Genomic DNA, 15,603 nt, shown 5'->3' on the forward strand with positions numbered 1-15,603 from the left:
ATTACAGCTCGCTCAGTTGTGTTTTTCGTGTTTTTAGTCATAAAATCGAAGTAATTTGACCTGATGGCGCTAGATGAAAAGTTAGAAGACTACTACAAGTTATAAAAAAACAATTTTGGACCCTTTACACACGTTTCGGGGGCCGAATGTTTACTTCAGATCTATTCGAGTGACAATAAAACAGTCGTCTCTCTAGAGGAAGCAAGACAAAGGAAGGAAATCATAAGTCTAATTTTATTAGAGAAATAATGTGAAATAATAGAAAATAACAATAGTCCACTCTTCCTCCAGCAGTCAACATCAAGGAGTCACATCCTTCGCAACAATATTCCGTCTGCTCTCTCTTCGCTCAAACATTGTTATTATATTAGGAAGCAGAAAGATTTTTTAACAACAACAAAAAAAAAATCAGACAAACATTTATCGAGCAAGTTCAAAAAAGAACTTTAAAGTGACAATCTAGACGATTTGGCGACACCGGGTGTTAAACTGTGAATTCAAATTAAATTCAATCCAATTGTTATATATTTGTGTATTTTATAAATGTCTCCAGTTCATTCAAACACTGCAAATGTGTGAATATTGCAGTACTTTCATCACTGACTCTGCGTTATAACGCATCAACAAAGCATCGTTGGGGCTAAAGCTTCAAATAATCGAAACAAGAAAAGAAAAGCTGCTCGCTGCGGATGTATGTGATATAAGTTTTTCTTTGAACTTCATGCTCGCTCAGATTGCCCCTCATCCCTTAGAATTAAAAAAAAAAAAAAAGTAGATTTATGACTGAAAACATGAATGTAACACAAATGAGCCACATTTTATTGAGTAAAACATAAAACGAAAACAATGTGAACACACATTTACTGTGCAATTACTGCAGAGGAGAAGAATGCTGATGTACTGCTCTCTGCTCCGGTGTAATTTACTTGTTTTACACTGCTGTTGTTTAGTCAAGGGTTGTGACAATACCTTCAAATACACATCTGGACTGCGGAGTCCTGAAGTACACATGAAGTATTTGATCAAAGCTATGTACAAGCCTTCATTTTACCTGAGGTGGTTAATAGAGAACGTTTTATTATCTACTGGAAATGGGACAAAAAGCTAACGGCTCCCAAAATAAAAGTGCATGTGGTGTGTTTGCTCACTGGAGCTTTAAAAGTGACACTGTGATCACTCTGAGTCTGGCTTCTAATAATATGATGTAGTGTGAGATACATTCATGCTTGATTTTGCCTCCGCTAATGTAACGGCTCATCCATAGAAATAAGCGGCATCTGAACTGTGACCTTTCAGTTTCATAGAAAAGAGGAAACACAGACAGACGGGGCAGGATGTTATTCCTTATTTCTGTGGGACCTTCGGCGACTCATGGTCGTCATTTACAGCACTGCTTCTTGTCGACGTGCAGGACTCTGTTGCAGCGGGGGCATGTGTGGTACGCATCCTTGAAGTTTTTCATGAAAAATGGAATCAGGCAGCAGCAGAGGACTAACCTGAAACACACACAGATACACAGATGTTAGTGTCAGGTCTGAACAGGGCCTCAGAGGAGTTCAGAGTAAAGTATCATAACCATTTATCTAATGATGAAGCCATGTCTTCTGTAGAGATATCATTTTTAAGATTTGGTTTAAACTCTTCTGGAGTGTAGGTCTGTGTCCGGTCCCACTCACCCACAGCAGATGAAGAGTAAACACATCAGCCAGGCGTACGTCCCTGCTTTGTAGGTGACGTTGGTCATGACCTGCTGCTGACAGGAAGTACAGGTGGCCATGCTGGGGTTTCGTCCCAGGTCTGAGCTGTAGCTCACAAACTTTCTTTTGCCATCCTCGGACTCGAGGCCTGCTCCGAGGTTGCCGCCTCCTCCACTCGTGTACACTGAGGAGGAGATGGAAGGTAATCAACATCACTCCAGAGTAGAACTGGGTCTGAGGCCGTTCGTCTGTAAGAGACACGACGCCGGAGTTTACCTGGTGTATTGACTGAGTGCGATTCAGGAGGGGTGAAAGGTGAATGCAAATGGTAAACCTTCACTCCATCTCCGTCGGTTTGAGCTGGAGGGCAGAGAGACAAAGAGGGAGGAAGGACAGTGGGTGAGCCAGTCTGATGATGATGATGATGAAGATGATGTGTGTGTGTGTGTGTGTGTGTGTGTGTGCTCACCTGGTATCATGTAGGGAGGGGGTTCTTTCCTTCCGTCTGCACTCATTGTGCTGCAGAGACAGAAACAGAATGTGAGGCCGGATGCTCTGAGGGACGTGTCCAAGATCTTTGTCAGTCGCACAATTAAAACCACAAACGTCTACTTGTCGTTTTTCTAATGTGATTTATTATTCCACATGTTTAGTATTCCAAAGATTCACAAAATGTTCTTTGTTATTTCTAAGGAAATAAACTACGAACATAAACAGATCACCAGAATATGTGAATGTCAACGATACTGTCTTTTTTCCTAAAGGAGCTGCCACACCTCGATTAAAGTACAGAAACACAAATGAAACACACACACACACTAATTTATAATTCATCGACTCAGTCATTCATTTCTTGGGGATTTAACCAAAACCCTGAACCTTCACTCGACTATCGTATAACATCGTTGCAGTATATGCATCTTAGACACACATACATACACACACACACACACACACACACACACACACACACACACACACACACACACACACACACACACGCCCATGTGTTGGTGCAGGAATGCCACCGGGCTGCATGCTTCTCCCGGTGTCACGGACCGAGGGTGTGTCAACCAGACTTGCTGGTGATGAGCTCACTGAACTAAAGATCTGTCCAGCCTGTTAATCTACAGGAAACTTCCTGACATCATGTTGTGTGAACGATTTTTCATCTAAACCCTGGTGACTGGATGTGACGTGTGTCTCAGTTCTGGTAAATACTGTGAGCGACAGTGATCATCTCTCTGATAACTGGTCCCTCCTCCATTCCAGTGTGCAGCTGGTGTGGCTCTAAATCTGGGCGTGTTGGGTTTATCACAGAAACTGGTCAGTCTGTTGTTTCCAGCAGCTTCAAAGTCCTGTTTATTTCTTTATTCCTCATTATCTTGAATGTCTCTTTTCTTTTCTTTGCAGATTCATTAAGAAAATAAATCAAAGCTCGGAGAAGGTGGCGGTCATGGTGTTTTTAAGAGCTGTTGAAAGAGGAGGCCTTGATTTAAAAGTATAAAAGAGGTTTAAAATGAACAAATAGATGAACAGGAAAGAACTGAGTTGGAAAAGGGAAGAATAAACTGCCCAGTCAGTTTCTGTGCTAATGTTCCTGTCATCAGTCAGATGAGGCAGGGACTGGGTGCGGCTTCCGAAAAATCCATCGGCCACATTGTTGCACAGATACTTTGAAAGGTCAACGGGGAAAGTTAGAGGCCGACAATTAGACAAAACACCCACGGTGTCGAGGCACATGACCTCAGCTCAGACACGGAGTGTGTGTGTACGGTTCTGCATTAGTTCTGAGGCTGAGGAGTAGATTTATGGAATGCAAATCGCCTCAGGCAGAGAATATAAAAGTCTGAGACTGTCCCTCTCACCCCACCTTAGTTTAGCTTCACTGAACTTCTGCCCATGAGAACGTGGTTATGTCATTTAACTTGTTAGACACTGAATGTGGTCTTTTTCTGCTGAGGTCAGTCCTGAGGTATTTATTAGATTCTGACTCAGGGAAAAGTCTCTTTAACCAAATCACACACATTAAACTGCTCCATGTGGTTGATGTAAGAACTAAATCTCTTCTATTCACTGATCCTGTTCGTTACAGCAACAGGAAAACATTAGATCAAGTCTGTTGATATGAACAGTTTATGGTTAGAGTAAGTTTTTAATTCAAATGAGTTCACCATAGACAAACCCATCTTCTTTAAAAATACACCCTGATAACACAAACTATATTATTGTCTGCAGCTGGAATGACTCAAATTCAGACATATATATATATATATATATATATATACTGTATATATTATAAAAGAAGTGAGTTTGGGTGAATGGCATGTTCACTTTAAAACCAGAGAAATTCCATCACAGGAAAAAAGCCAGACCTTTGATCCAAACCTGAAATTTAAACGTCACAAATCAACCATCACCGAATGATTAAAAAAATAAAATAAACTGAATTCTTGAGAAAGAGGAGGTGACTTACAGGAATGGAATGAATGTGAAAGTGTAAAGATCCAAATTTAAGCTCACTTCCAGTCTGAAATATCTGGAGCCTCTAAAACCTGTCGTGTCTGTCTCCACATTCCAGCAATAAAAACGTAACGACGGATGTGGATCCTAACAACGACTTTAACTAGAACAGAAAGTGAGAGATGAATATTTAACACATAGGAGACAAATGATTGTTCACCTGTTGGCTGTGTTTGGATGTATTATCTCTAACTTTTATAAGTTCACATCCTTTTTTAGCCACAACATAAAACTTATTGTTATTATCGTCTTTGTGCAGAAGAACTTTGCAGTGAATCGGCCCAAACTTTTCTTTTTTTCTGTTATCAAACCTTTTTTTTAGTGCAGGAAAGTCATAAAATAAAATAATTCAATCAGATTATTCTCTGCTGCAGTGTCAAATACAACCCTCTCTCCTCACATATTGATTGGTGATGGTCTTACCTTGGCGATCTGTTGGCGTCAGTGTGCAGAGACGTGTCGGTTGCTGCTGCTGATGTAGAGTCCAGATGGGTTTTAGCTGAGACATCCACCTGTATCACCTGCACCTCTCCCTGGACACACCCACAGCCCCGCCCTCACACACAAAGACGCTGGCGGGATGACTCACTCTCTGGTTTAGGTGTAACTACCAAAAGCCTGAACTGCTTCGTCTGTAACCTGTTCTTCATTTCTCTGAAATTACTGAGGGAGTGTGTGTCTGAGTGACTGTGATCATAAGTTGTTTTTTTTTCTCCTGGAATGTGACTGCATTGACGATGTAGAGCAGCTTTAAGTTACTCACGCTAACACACACCTTAAATTCAAACCCTCCTCCGATAAGAAAAGAATCCAGCGTTGATCTCACCGATGTTTAAATATCTGAGCTCAGACGTGAAAAACCCCTGAACGAACTGGCCTCATGTATTTTTTTCCATTTAATCCAATTTTATTTATTACAATTTCTATTTTGCGTTCTGACTAATGGGTGCAGGATCGCAGGAACTAAAAACTGTTCACTCAAAGTTTGACTTTTTGGGAAATATATAGATATACTGTATATAGGTTACTTAGGTTGGATCCAGCTCTTATCTGTGTGTTGAAAATTAGGCTCCAGCCAACACCCTTAGTTCAGTGTAGGGACTGATGGAGAAACAAAACAAATCTAATCTACATCTCTGAAATTCAAAAATAAAATGTTTCACTTTGTTGGTTTAAAAAGAAATGAATAAATAAAAACAAGGTGTACAACATGACATCTGTCCAACGGCCACTGACGAATAAACAAAGACAGATAATAAATAAAGTACAATCTATTGTGTTTCAGTGTTTTTCTTTTCTGGTCATGTGTTTCCATACTTGTGTCTTTTGCATAAACCAAACAAATCACTTCACACTTCTCCTGATAATCTACTGTCCACCAGAAAGCTGATAATTATCGCAATATAATTGTATTATATATATATATATATATATATATACATATATATATATATTTTTCTGTTTCTCAAGTGTTTGTCATAAGTTTAAAGTTTACAATCACACTCCCAAAATAGTTTCCCCTAAAATGCTACAAAAAATGCCAAAAATTTTAAATATAATGAAAACTTATGCATAAGTGTAACTTTATCTAATCAAATCCCTTTCAAGTTATTTACTTTATTCACATCAACTCAACATGATAGAAAACTCTTCATTCAATCGGACCCTTAACGTTGAACTTATGTTTAAACTTATAGGAACATTTTATATGTAATTGAAATACATCAAGTTTACATTTTAGGTAAAACATTTTTTGAGTGTGCAAGCTTCACTCAAACTAAAAAAATTTATAATCTTGCATTTACATAATTAGCGATATCGACTGATATGACATCTTTTCTTCATAATATTTTTGGCCTTGTTGCGCAGCCCTGTGTCAGTAGAACACATCCAGGACGCAGTGTGGAGAGGTGGGATTCTCCCAAACCCAGAGAACGTCGTGACTGATGCTAAATTTGATGCTTTTTATGCGTCTTGGTTGAACGTGACTTACTGTCAACACACAGCCCTGCCTGAGTTTCCCTTTGTCATGCCAGTGTCACATTTTAGTTCAGAATGAGCTGGGAATGTTTCTGTCACTCAGCTGGGAGTCGACCAGTTCAACCACATTTTTCCGCTGCTGGTCACTGGATCAGAGAACAGCGCTGGGTGTTGACTGCCTCCTCTCAGCAAACCTCACACACAAGCTGTTGAAGAGGGCAGGAATATACATGTCTCATTTCCATCGGTGACAGTGATGTGTGTGTGTGTGTGTGTGTGTGTGTGTGTGTGTGTGTGTGTGCGTGTGTGTGTGTGTGTGTACAGAGGGGTGGTGAGTTAGTGTCTTTCGATGGGCCTGATGAACTACATTCCAGAGAATAGACCAATCCCTGCAGAGTTTTATATCTAAGACTGAGGTACTGAGGTGTGTGTGTGTGTGTGTGTGTTTTATTTTACATTATTTTACATTATTGCATTTTTGCATAATATTAAAATTTTAAGTAAATTAATTTAAGTTATCTTTGCTTTGAGCTAATTTTTGGATAACACTTTTATGTGCTGCCTTGGTGTTGAATGCTGAACTATTGTTTATATAAAATCAAAGTCTTTATAACTTTATAGTTCTGTGTGTGTACGTGCCTGTTCACAGAAGCACGTACACACGGACCAGACGTCTTGATGTACATCAGCAGCATTTATCTTTTATCTGTGCGGGTGCAAGACGGAAATATCATAATGAACTAAATATTGCAGAAATGTGTCCTGTCGAACTAAATTGACATTAAACTGACGTTTTTCTCCAACCAATGAAAGAATCAATGAACCCACTGCTTTGATTTAACAAGGTGCGGCTGCAAAGCTCAAATTCTCTCTCTCTCTTTCTCTCTCTCTCTCTCTCCCTCTCTCCCTCTCTCTCTCTCTCTCTCTCTCTCTCTCTCTCTCAAACACACACACACACACACACACACAGACACACACAGACACACACGGACACACCCAAAGCCTACAGTGTATTAACTCTTCTTCCTTCCATGTCAATCAAACACAGTGTACAGACACGGTGGCTGAGCAGTTTTCAGCCTGAGACCTTTTATATCTGCCGACAGTGAAACACAAACTAAAACTTTGCAATGGTCCCTTTGTGAAGGAGGTCAACTATTATCATCTGCCGAGTGTTTTTAAAAATATCTTGTGTGTTCTGCCTCCTGTTTTTATTCCAGGCAGTTTTCAGGTTGTCAGTTCATCTGACTGTTCTTGTGAACACAATATCTCAACTACACCTTCAGGGAATTTCTTCAGATTTGGTGCAAACGTTCACTTTGACCAAAAGATAAACTTCTCAGATTTCGATGGTTGAAGGTCAAAGGTCATGTTCATGTGAGTATCAGGAAATTCATTACATCTGGCACAAACATTCAAGTGAACTCAAGTAAGATCTGATTAGATTTCAAAGGTCAAAGGTCATGAACATGATGTCTTAAGAACGCCACGAGAAAACCCTTTCAAATCAGGAACAATTGTTCGTTAAGACTAACGACTGTTGTGAAGGCAACGTGTTGGGAACTCCCAGAGGAACTGAAACTGCCCTTGCTGGCAGGGCGGTAATTCAAGTTTTATTTTATATCATTAATTAGATGGAAAATAAACAAATCCATTGTTATGGTACCGTGCTACTTTCCATTCTGTTGAGAGCAAAAGAGGCGGAAGACATTGACTCAAATGCATCGGCTATTTAATTTTCAGTGTATCTGCATTCATATACATATAACTGTGAATAGAGATTAGCCAAAATGTCGTCTGGACAGAAATCCCCAAGAGAAAGAATCACTGTTTGAGCTTTGTGTGAAGAAACGTCATTACATACATTCTCACAGACTTTAAACTGTGCACAGCAAACGGAAGATGGAGTCTGGCACCGGATATCAGTTTTCTGGACGTCTGTGAAAAAGGCTGAACACGATGGAGGACACATTTGAGTCACATTTGAGGAGCAGCTTTTCAGTCATACCCAGAAACCCACAGGATCACACAGTGTATTATAGGCAACATTCTTTTATCACTAATCATGTCCACCTCTTGCAATTAGCATATTGTAAACTTAATGTGTTCCACTGAACACTGGGAGATGATTATGATGCACATCATTGGCTGAGTGAGACTCAAACCTGCGACGCGGTGAGTGCGATGCTGTGGCATGTGGCCGCTGATTTTTCTACCCGCTGTAATTGATGACTGCAGCATAAATGAATAATCCCGCAGCTCCTCCTACAGAAACTGCTGAATACTGTGGTGTGTGTGCACAACACCCGTCAGAGGTCACCTGTCAGCACTGCGTCCTCTCCTGATCCTCGGTCAGTCTGTGTGCCGACTTTACAAAGTGTGATTGTTTACTGTACAAACATGATCCAGATTCAGTCTGTTAAATGTCACAGTAGCAACAAGATTAAGCTAAACTTAGGGCTCATGTCATAAGATCTATCTATCTATCTATCTATCTATCTATCTATCTATCTATCTTTCTATCTATCTTTCTATCTATCTTTCTATCTATCTATCTATAGTCTACCACGAGACATATCTGAGTCTGTGTAAATTGGTGAGTCTTTATTAAATTTAAGGGCAACAGTCCCCTCGGGGATTCTGCCAATTTTGAAAGACAGTTTATGGAAGATTTTCACTGTTTGGGCTTTTTCTTGTTGTGGATGTTTCCTTGGTTTCCTGGATTTATGTTCTGTTATTTGTTTGCACTCTTAGTTCTTCATTTCCTGTTTTATTTTGTAATGTTGTTCCTCGTTCTCTGGCTTCTCGTCTGTCTTTGTCCTGTTCCCTTGTGATCGTCTGCATCTTTCCTCTGTGTTCAGTCATCCCTCGTGTATATAGTCTCTGTGTTTGTCTGGCTCTTTTTTCATTGATGAATTTTTCCTGATGTTTACGTGCTGTAAACCTGCTTTGTTTCATGTTCTCTCATTAAATCCACATTCACCAGCCTATAAGCTCCCGTGCCTGCATCTGCATCCTCTTACTTGACAAGTCGAGCCTTTGCGGAGTTTCATTTTAGTTCGAAAGCAAACAATGAGCAAAAGTTAGAAAAGTATTTAATCACATTTTCCTCGAACAGATTAAAACAGAACTTCATGAACATAAAGTTTTGTTCTGCTGGTACATCGCTGCACATTTAAATCCCTTGTTGAACACAGTGGGTATTAATACTGAGTACGTTTCACATAGTGAAGTGAGAATACGCACTTCTGTAGAAATGATGGCATGTTGAAAAGAGGAGACAAGAGTATTATTTTCAAAAGCAGACCTCTTACCAGTAAACAGGAAGGGAGCTGTTTCTGTTGTTAATAGTGGTGGAACGTAACAAACACATACTTAAATGTTCATGTTTGTACTTCACTAAAGTAGATTTACTTTCAGGTGTAGTGTAAAAGTGTGTATTATTCTTTCATAAACAAAATATTCAGTGGGCACAGTTTATGATTTAGACCATTGCATTAGAGAATAGGCTACAGTCAAGTACTTTTACTTTTTAGTATATTTAAAGGCAAGTAGGCTGTATTTGTACTTTTACTTGAGTAATGTGTGTGAGTACTGCATACCTAATATTATTGTAAAAATGATTGTTGTAATTGTGATGTGAAAACAGTGACCCTTGTAAACCCAATGTTTTCTTCTGCTGAACAGAGCCTCAGTGACCTTTGACCTGTGCTCCTTCTCTCAGTGGGCTTTAGACCCTGTGGAACATAAACCCTCTGTACTTAGACCTTTAATATTGATGGTACATGATCATTTTAACGTGCCTGCTTTAGAGCTACTGCACATCGTGTGAATGATGTGTGAGCCTCAGGTGGACCGAATCGTGGATCGACCCCGCCTGATGGTGAACGTACGGCCTGTCCTGAAGTAGTTCTCTATCTCCTCCAGTGAGCGGCTGCGAGTCTCTGGGATGCACACGGCATTGAACAGCAGGCAGAAGACACACACCACGGTGAAGCACAGGTAGGGCACATAGAGGCTGTACATGTCCATCAGGTGTGTGAAGGCTTGTGTGAGCATAAAGGCCGTCAACCAGCTGACGGCGACACAAAGACCTGACGCCACGCCCCTGGCAACCAGCGGCAACACCTCTGACATCAGCAACCACGTGATTGGGCCCCATCCAATGGCATATCCTAGGAGACAATGTGAGGACAAGTCAAACAGCCCATGTAAAAGAAGATGATGTCATGGCACAATCTGAAACGGAATTTACTTAGAGGTTCATCTATCTCTGGTACATTTGATTTGCGGATTAAAAATGTTAAAAGATAAAAGCTGTTGGACAAATATCAAAAATGAGTTGTCAGGTCCTGTAGCTTGGATTTTGGACATGTGACACTTGAATTTAAGGGCCTACAGGGAAATTTCAATGTTTTCCTCATTGCATAAGGTGTAAGAACGTAATTAAGGAGGTGGAACAGCAGTTAAAAGGCTCAGTGTAACAAAATGTCCTGAGGAAATAGCAGGTCTTGAATGGTTGGGACAAAAGGTAAATTGCTGCAATAAGCACATGACTTGTTACAGGGACACATGCATGACAGGTTATTAATCTCCACCCAACCAACCCAGTGTGTAGAGTGAGGCTGACAAGGTTTTGATCTGTTACTGGAATGACATGAAATGTCACGTGATCAAAAGTATAATGTCTCAAGGCTTTTAAAAAAAGTAAAGGAAAACGGAGCAGGTAATCATCAACGGAAATTGATATGTATAAAATCTAATGACAATTCATCCAGTAGCTGTTGAGATAATTCAGTCGGGACCTTCCACAGACTGTTTACAAAGATGGACGACCCGTGTCCACTTCCTCCCACTATCCAGCATGAAGCCAAAAATATCCTGTATCTGAATGCCGCCATCTTGCGTATTTGGACCCAGAATCTGCACAGTAGCGATCGGGGGATGGAGCCACGCTAGCGATACAAGTGCTCAACCAATTACCATTAACATTATGATTAGGATTTATGACCCATAATGCAGCCAGGTTTGGCTTCACTTTTGGGGGTAGACGTCTCGTCCATCTTTAAGTACATTAACAACCAATCCTGAGTGATTTGATTTTCAGCAAAAGTTGAAAGCTGCTTCCAGGACTTACCGAAGATATACACCATGGTGCCGATGAGAGGAAGGATGCTTCCTGGGTCTTTGTGACCGGCCCCTAAAGTGTGTCCGATGTCACTGCTGAGGCCGTAGTCCGAACTCAAAGTGTGGTTTGGAGGAGAGGGGCCCGGGCAGGGTGTGGTGTGGGAGATCATGGTCAGAGTCAGACTAGAGAGGAACATCAGCATGCTCGATGTGTACAGCAGGGCCTTGCGTCCCGCCCTGTCCATCAAAAAGGCTGCCAAGCCAACCGAGAGGAGGCGGACTGCGCCCACGAGGGCAGCATCATACCTGACAAACACACAATAGGTTAATATTTGATAGATCAGAAATAAGTAAGAATGAATAGGATATATTTCCTACTGGGGCGGCAGGGAGACATTGCTCTTGGTAAAGATCGGCTCCATGTAGACCAGAATGGGCGTGATGCCCGTCATCTGCTGCAGGAAACGCATCACCACTGAGATGAGGATCGGCTTGTAGAAGGTGGGTGTGCCCAGCTGGGTGCATGTGACCCTAGTCTGCGTCCTGATGCTGTGCTGTGTGGGGAGAAAAATAAAACACAAGCCAAGTTAATGTGTGAGCACTGGATCATGTGATTTACTTACCTAACTTACATCTGTGCAATCCTATTCAGTGGAAGAAGGAGTCAAAAGTACAGATATTTGCTTATTTATGTAGTTAAGTAAAAAGAATGTGACTCTGTTACATCCCACCACTGTTCAAAACACATGCTGGCGTCTTACCTGAATGGCACTGATCTCGACGTGTGGGTCGTACTGACTTCCCCTCAGCCAGCGGAGCGCTTTCTCTGCCTTCTCCTCTCGGCCCAAGGAGAGCAGCCTCCTGGGTGAGGAGGGCATGAACACAAGCAGCACGACCATCAGCACAGCCGGCACCTCCCCCACTATGGCCAGCCACCGCCACGATATCCCCAGATCTGTACATCACGCATAATGTGGAGGTTACTGTCAAACTAAAAATATCAGAGCATATGTAACGACTCAATATTATCCACAGACATCAACAGGTAAAATGAGGGGAAAGCAAGTTCATTAAATCTGTTTCTATTCAGGTCTGACACAGCGTTGGTATATCCTTACTCAGAGCGTAGAGTAACAGGGCCCCGAACACAGCAGTGATCTGAGGGCAGGAGCCCAGAGCTCCTCTCACTCCTTTGTGAGAGATCTCTGAGATGTAAACCTGTGACAGACACACGGAAAAGACACATGTACAATACCTTCAGCACATGTGGGACAAATTCAGGTTACATCACACATTTAAGTGTCTTTTCATAATGACCTTACAGGGATGGATGCTGAAGTCATCCCACCAGCGACTCCAGTTAGGAAACGACCCACATCGAGCATCCATAAATTCACTGCCCCTCCCATTAGCATGTATCTGAGATGCACACAGAGAAGAGAACGTAAACTCAGATACACGTGATCATAGAGCATTATCTACAGGGAAATAAAATCTTATCTGCACCGTCCTGTTATGAACAAGAACAAAAACATAAACTCAATAAGTTTATAGAACATGCAGTACTTGGTAGATTTTTACAACCAATAACAATAATATCATCTATATCATCAAACATAATGTTGTAAAACCAGAACAGATTCTTTAGATAGAGAAGTTAACCTCAGGCTGTCTATTGCTCTCTGCTGCCACCTCCAGGAACGTTGCAATAACAGCAGGAAGCTGGTTTTCCCCAGTGACCATCTTTGGTCGCTATCAACAAACTCTACCTCCCAAATGTAAACAGAATAGTATACATACACATTCAGATAAGAAATGAAAACAATAATATAACAATAATATTTGACTGACACATTTCACCCTAATATAGCAGGCTGGTCTGTGATGTAATAATAAAGTTATAATGTACTTTAGAGACTTTCACTGTTTGATGTGATTGTAATAAGACCTCTTCTCAGGATCGTGTTAGTGTGACGGGTTATTCCCAGAATAGCATTAAAGGTTCAGTGTGTAGAATTTAGTGGTGAATTTGCATGTTTCAGCTGAATACCCCTCCACTCACCCTCCCCATCCAAACATTAAAAAAAACGTGGTAGCCTTCAATTTTTATGAAAACTCAAAAGGTGTTTAGTTTGTCCAGTCTGGATGACTGTAAAAAACATGACCCCCCTCCCGATGAAAATATAAAGTATTTAAATATAAAGGGGCAATTCTAGGGTAAATAAACAACAATTTAGATTATTACACACTAATGAAAACATTGCTAGGATTCATTTATACTCAATGTCTGCCAATAGATCCCTTTCACCTAAATCTTACACAGTGACTCAGGCTGTTTAGTCATCGAAAAGTCTTCTGCAAGTTTAATTTAGTCTCAACTACACAATTTCAGATTTTCCTCTGAAATGCTCTGTAAAATTATAAAGACACATTAAACACTTAGCACAGATACCTAATATGTTGACTGAAGTGCAGGACTTAGAAAATGACCATTCCTGAGACTTACCCAATAGTGGATGGCACCGCTGACATCATGATGCTCAGCTTCCTTCCTATCATGTCGTTGAGCAGCATGGCCCCCAGCCCACCAGCTGCTGCGCCCAGAGCGAAGATTGAGCCGAACCAGGCGGCTTGCACCGTGCCCATCTTGAGTTGAGGGTCGGCATCGGGGCTCTTGAGCTTTGTCAGGATGGGGGACGATAAGACCATAGAATAACCGGAGTTGAAGTTCCCCAGGACAGCCGAGAAAACAGCCAGGAACAATTTGGAGTTACTGATCTGGGATGATGGGATATGGATGAAGTAGAATTTAAAGAAACAGCATAAATATTGAGAATAGAGGTAAAAACTTTATAATGAGAGCTTATAGTAATGCAATTTACTTCTTGTAATGAGTAACATGAGTGAAAAACGTTAGAGGTGTCATTATTTAGTGCAAATGTTTTGCAGGATACAGGAAAATGGATCTTAATTAAAAGTTTTAATCTACGTAAAACTAAAACTGACCTAACACAACAGACCAGCCTTTAACTTTGTGAGACACACCCTGTGTTGTGCTTCTCACATCTTCTCACAACACCACAGACGAGAGATGAACAATTAATTTCTGTATTAAATCAAACAAACACTGAATCAACAAACTGAGAGATTTACACAAATTACAGAAACGTTTCCAACCTTGGATTCAGACGATGTGAGTCTTCTCTTCAGAAGAGGAGTGTTTTCCGTCATGTTTGTTTATCTAATTCTGTCCTGTTCCAGGGAAGCTCAGGAAAAAAGTGAAAAGCAAACCAATGAAGCTGAATCCTCCTGCGGACAATGTGCATTTGAGGGTTTGACAGGCTGACAGAGACAGAGTGAAGCGTGACCTGTCAAGTGTTCATAGTGAAAATGAAACTGGAACTGAGACTTTGAATTTGATATCATGTTGTTTTGACAATTTTCCTTTTTTTTCTTTTTAAATCAATGAAAGCTTGATGATTTAATCTGCCCACTATAGCTTTGGGTTGAGTTTTAGTAGCTTTTGCCTTGAAACTAGTTTCAAAGTCAAGTTTTTAGTGTAATTCATGTAAAACACTCTATCACCCCTCAGTGGTGACTTTGTGGCGTAGATGAAGCCACAGTGTTGCAACCCAGTCATGGATAGAAAGCAGAAGAGGGATCGACAGCAAGAATTCCTGGATTGGGCCATTTGTAGGGAAAGCAGAAGTAGAAGAAGAAGAAGTGGTAGCAGAATTAGATAGTCATGTCCCCTGCCTTTTCCGCTGGGGGAGGGAAGAGGAAAGTACAGAGATTTACTGCCACATTACAACAACACAAAAAAGTAAAAGGCTATATTTATCAAATTGAAGGAAGTGCACATTGTTTAGTAAGAGAGTGTTTGTTGTCACAATAAAATGTTAATGTCTAGATGTTCCATTAATGATTGATAAGAAACAAATGAAGTCTTTTTTAGTACAATGTGGTTTTGCAGTAGAGGATTAACTTAACACACATTATTGAAAACGTTCACTTTCAGACTTATTATTCTACATTTTTGATCAGTAATAAGCTGGTGGATTGTTTGAAACAGTTTACTTCTTTGTTCATTCGTGAAGAAGAGAGAGAGAGAGAATAACGGAGAGCCTGTTAAATCCATTTGTGTTTCCTCTCAGCTCCCCAGTGATGTTGTGGATGATGGAAAATACGTGGGCGTTCATAATTTATACATATCTTTTCTCTCCCATTTGTTCTTCACTCCCACACTGACCCCAGCTCCTGAGTCCTGAGCAGCTTC

General features: G+C 40.7%; 2 protein-coding genes across 2 annotated transcripts; both read right to left on the minus strand.

The window, feature by feature from the left end:
• Nucleotides 1-216: 216 nt before the first annotated feature.
• litafd (LITAF domain containing) lies at nucleotides 217-4,777 on the minus strand. Its single transcript, XM_020106537.2, has 5 exons — nucleotides 4,644-4,777; nucleotides 2,167-2,216; nucleotides 1,974-2,057; nucleotides 1,677-1,881; nucleotides 217-1,496 (listed from the first exon to the last, which is right to left on the minus strand). Exons 2-5 carry the CDS (start codon nucleotides 2,210-2,212, stop codon nucleotides 1,379-1,381), a joined length of 453 nt encoding a protein of 150 aa, XP_019962096.1. The 5' UTR covers nucleotides 2,213-2,216; nucleotides 4,644-4,777; the 3' UTR covers nucleotides 217-1,378.
• A 4,501-nt stretch (nucleotides 4,778-9,278) lies between these two features.
• Nucleotides 9,279-15,582, minus strand: slc2a6 (solute carrier family 2 member 6). The gene is made up of 8 exons (XM_020106530.2): nucleotides 14,505-15,582; nucleotides 13,834-14,105; nucleotides 12,650-12,746; nucleotides 12,446-12,545; nucleotides 12,089-12,282; nucleotides 11,706-11,881; nucleotides 11,338-11,633; nucleotides 9,279-10,375 (listed from the first exon to the last, which is right to left on the minus strand). Exons 1-8 carry the CDS (start codon nucleotides 14,556-14,558, stop codon nucleotides 10,047-10,049), a joined length of 1,518 nt encoding a protein of 505 aa, XP_019962089.1. The 5' UTR covers nucleotides 14,559-15,582; the 3' UTR covers nucleotides 9,279-10,046.
• Nucleotides 15,583-15,603: the final 21 nt, after the last annotated feature.

This window comes from Paralichthys olivaceus, chromosome 5 (genome assembly GCF_024713975.1).
Source record: "Paralichthys olivaceus isolate ysfri-2021 chromosome 5, ASM2471397v2, whole genome shotgun sequence".
NCBI classification, from domain to species: Eukaryota; Metazoa; Chordata; class Actinopteri; order Pleuronectiformes; family Paralichthyidae; genus Paralichthys; species Paralichthys olivaceus.

What these genes read in the sequence shown, in the direction of transcription:
- slc2a6 (XM_020106530.2), bottom strand. Translation starts at nt 14,558, where the DNA reads ATGACGGAAAACACTCCTCTTCTGAAGAGAAGACTCACATCGTCTGAA. An exon ending in TCGAGATCAGTGCCATTCAG is followed by an intron (nt 11,882 to 12,088) that starts GTAAGACGCCAG and finishes CTCCCCACACAG; the next exon opens with CACAGCATCAGGACGCAGAC. An exon ending in CACCATGGTGTATATCTTCG is followed by an intron (nt 10,376 to 11,337) that starts GTAAGTCCTGGA and finishes ATTGTCTCCTAG; the next exon opens with GATATGCCATTGGATGGGGC.
- litafd (XM_020106537.2), bottom strand. Translation starts at nt 2,212, where the DNA reads ATGAGTGCAGACGGAAGGAAAGAACCCCCTCCCTACATGATACCAG. An exon ending in CCCTCCCTACATGATACCAG is followed by an intron (nt 2,058 to 2,166) that starts GTGAGCACACAC and finishes TCTGCCCTCCAG; the next exon opens with CTCAAACCGACGGAGATGGA. An exon ending in TTACTCTTCATCTGCTGTGG is followed by an intron (nt 1,497 to 1,676) that starts GTGAGTGGGACC and finishes TGTGTGTTTCAG; the next exon opens with GTTAGTCCTCTGCTGCTGCC.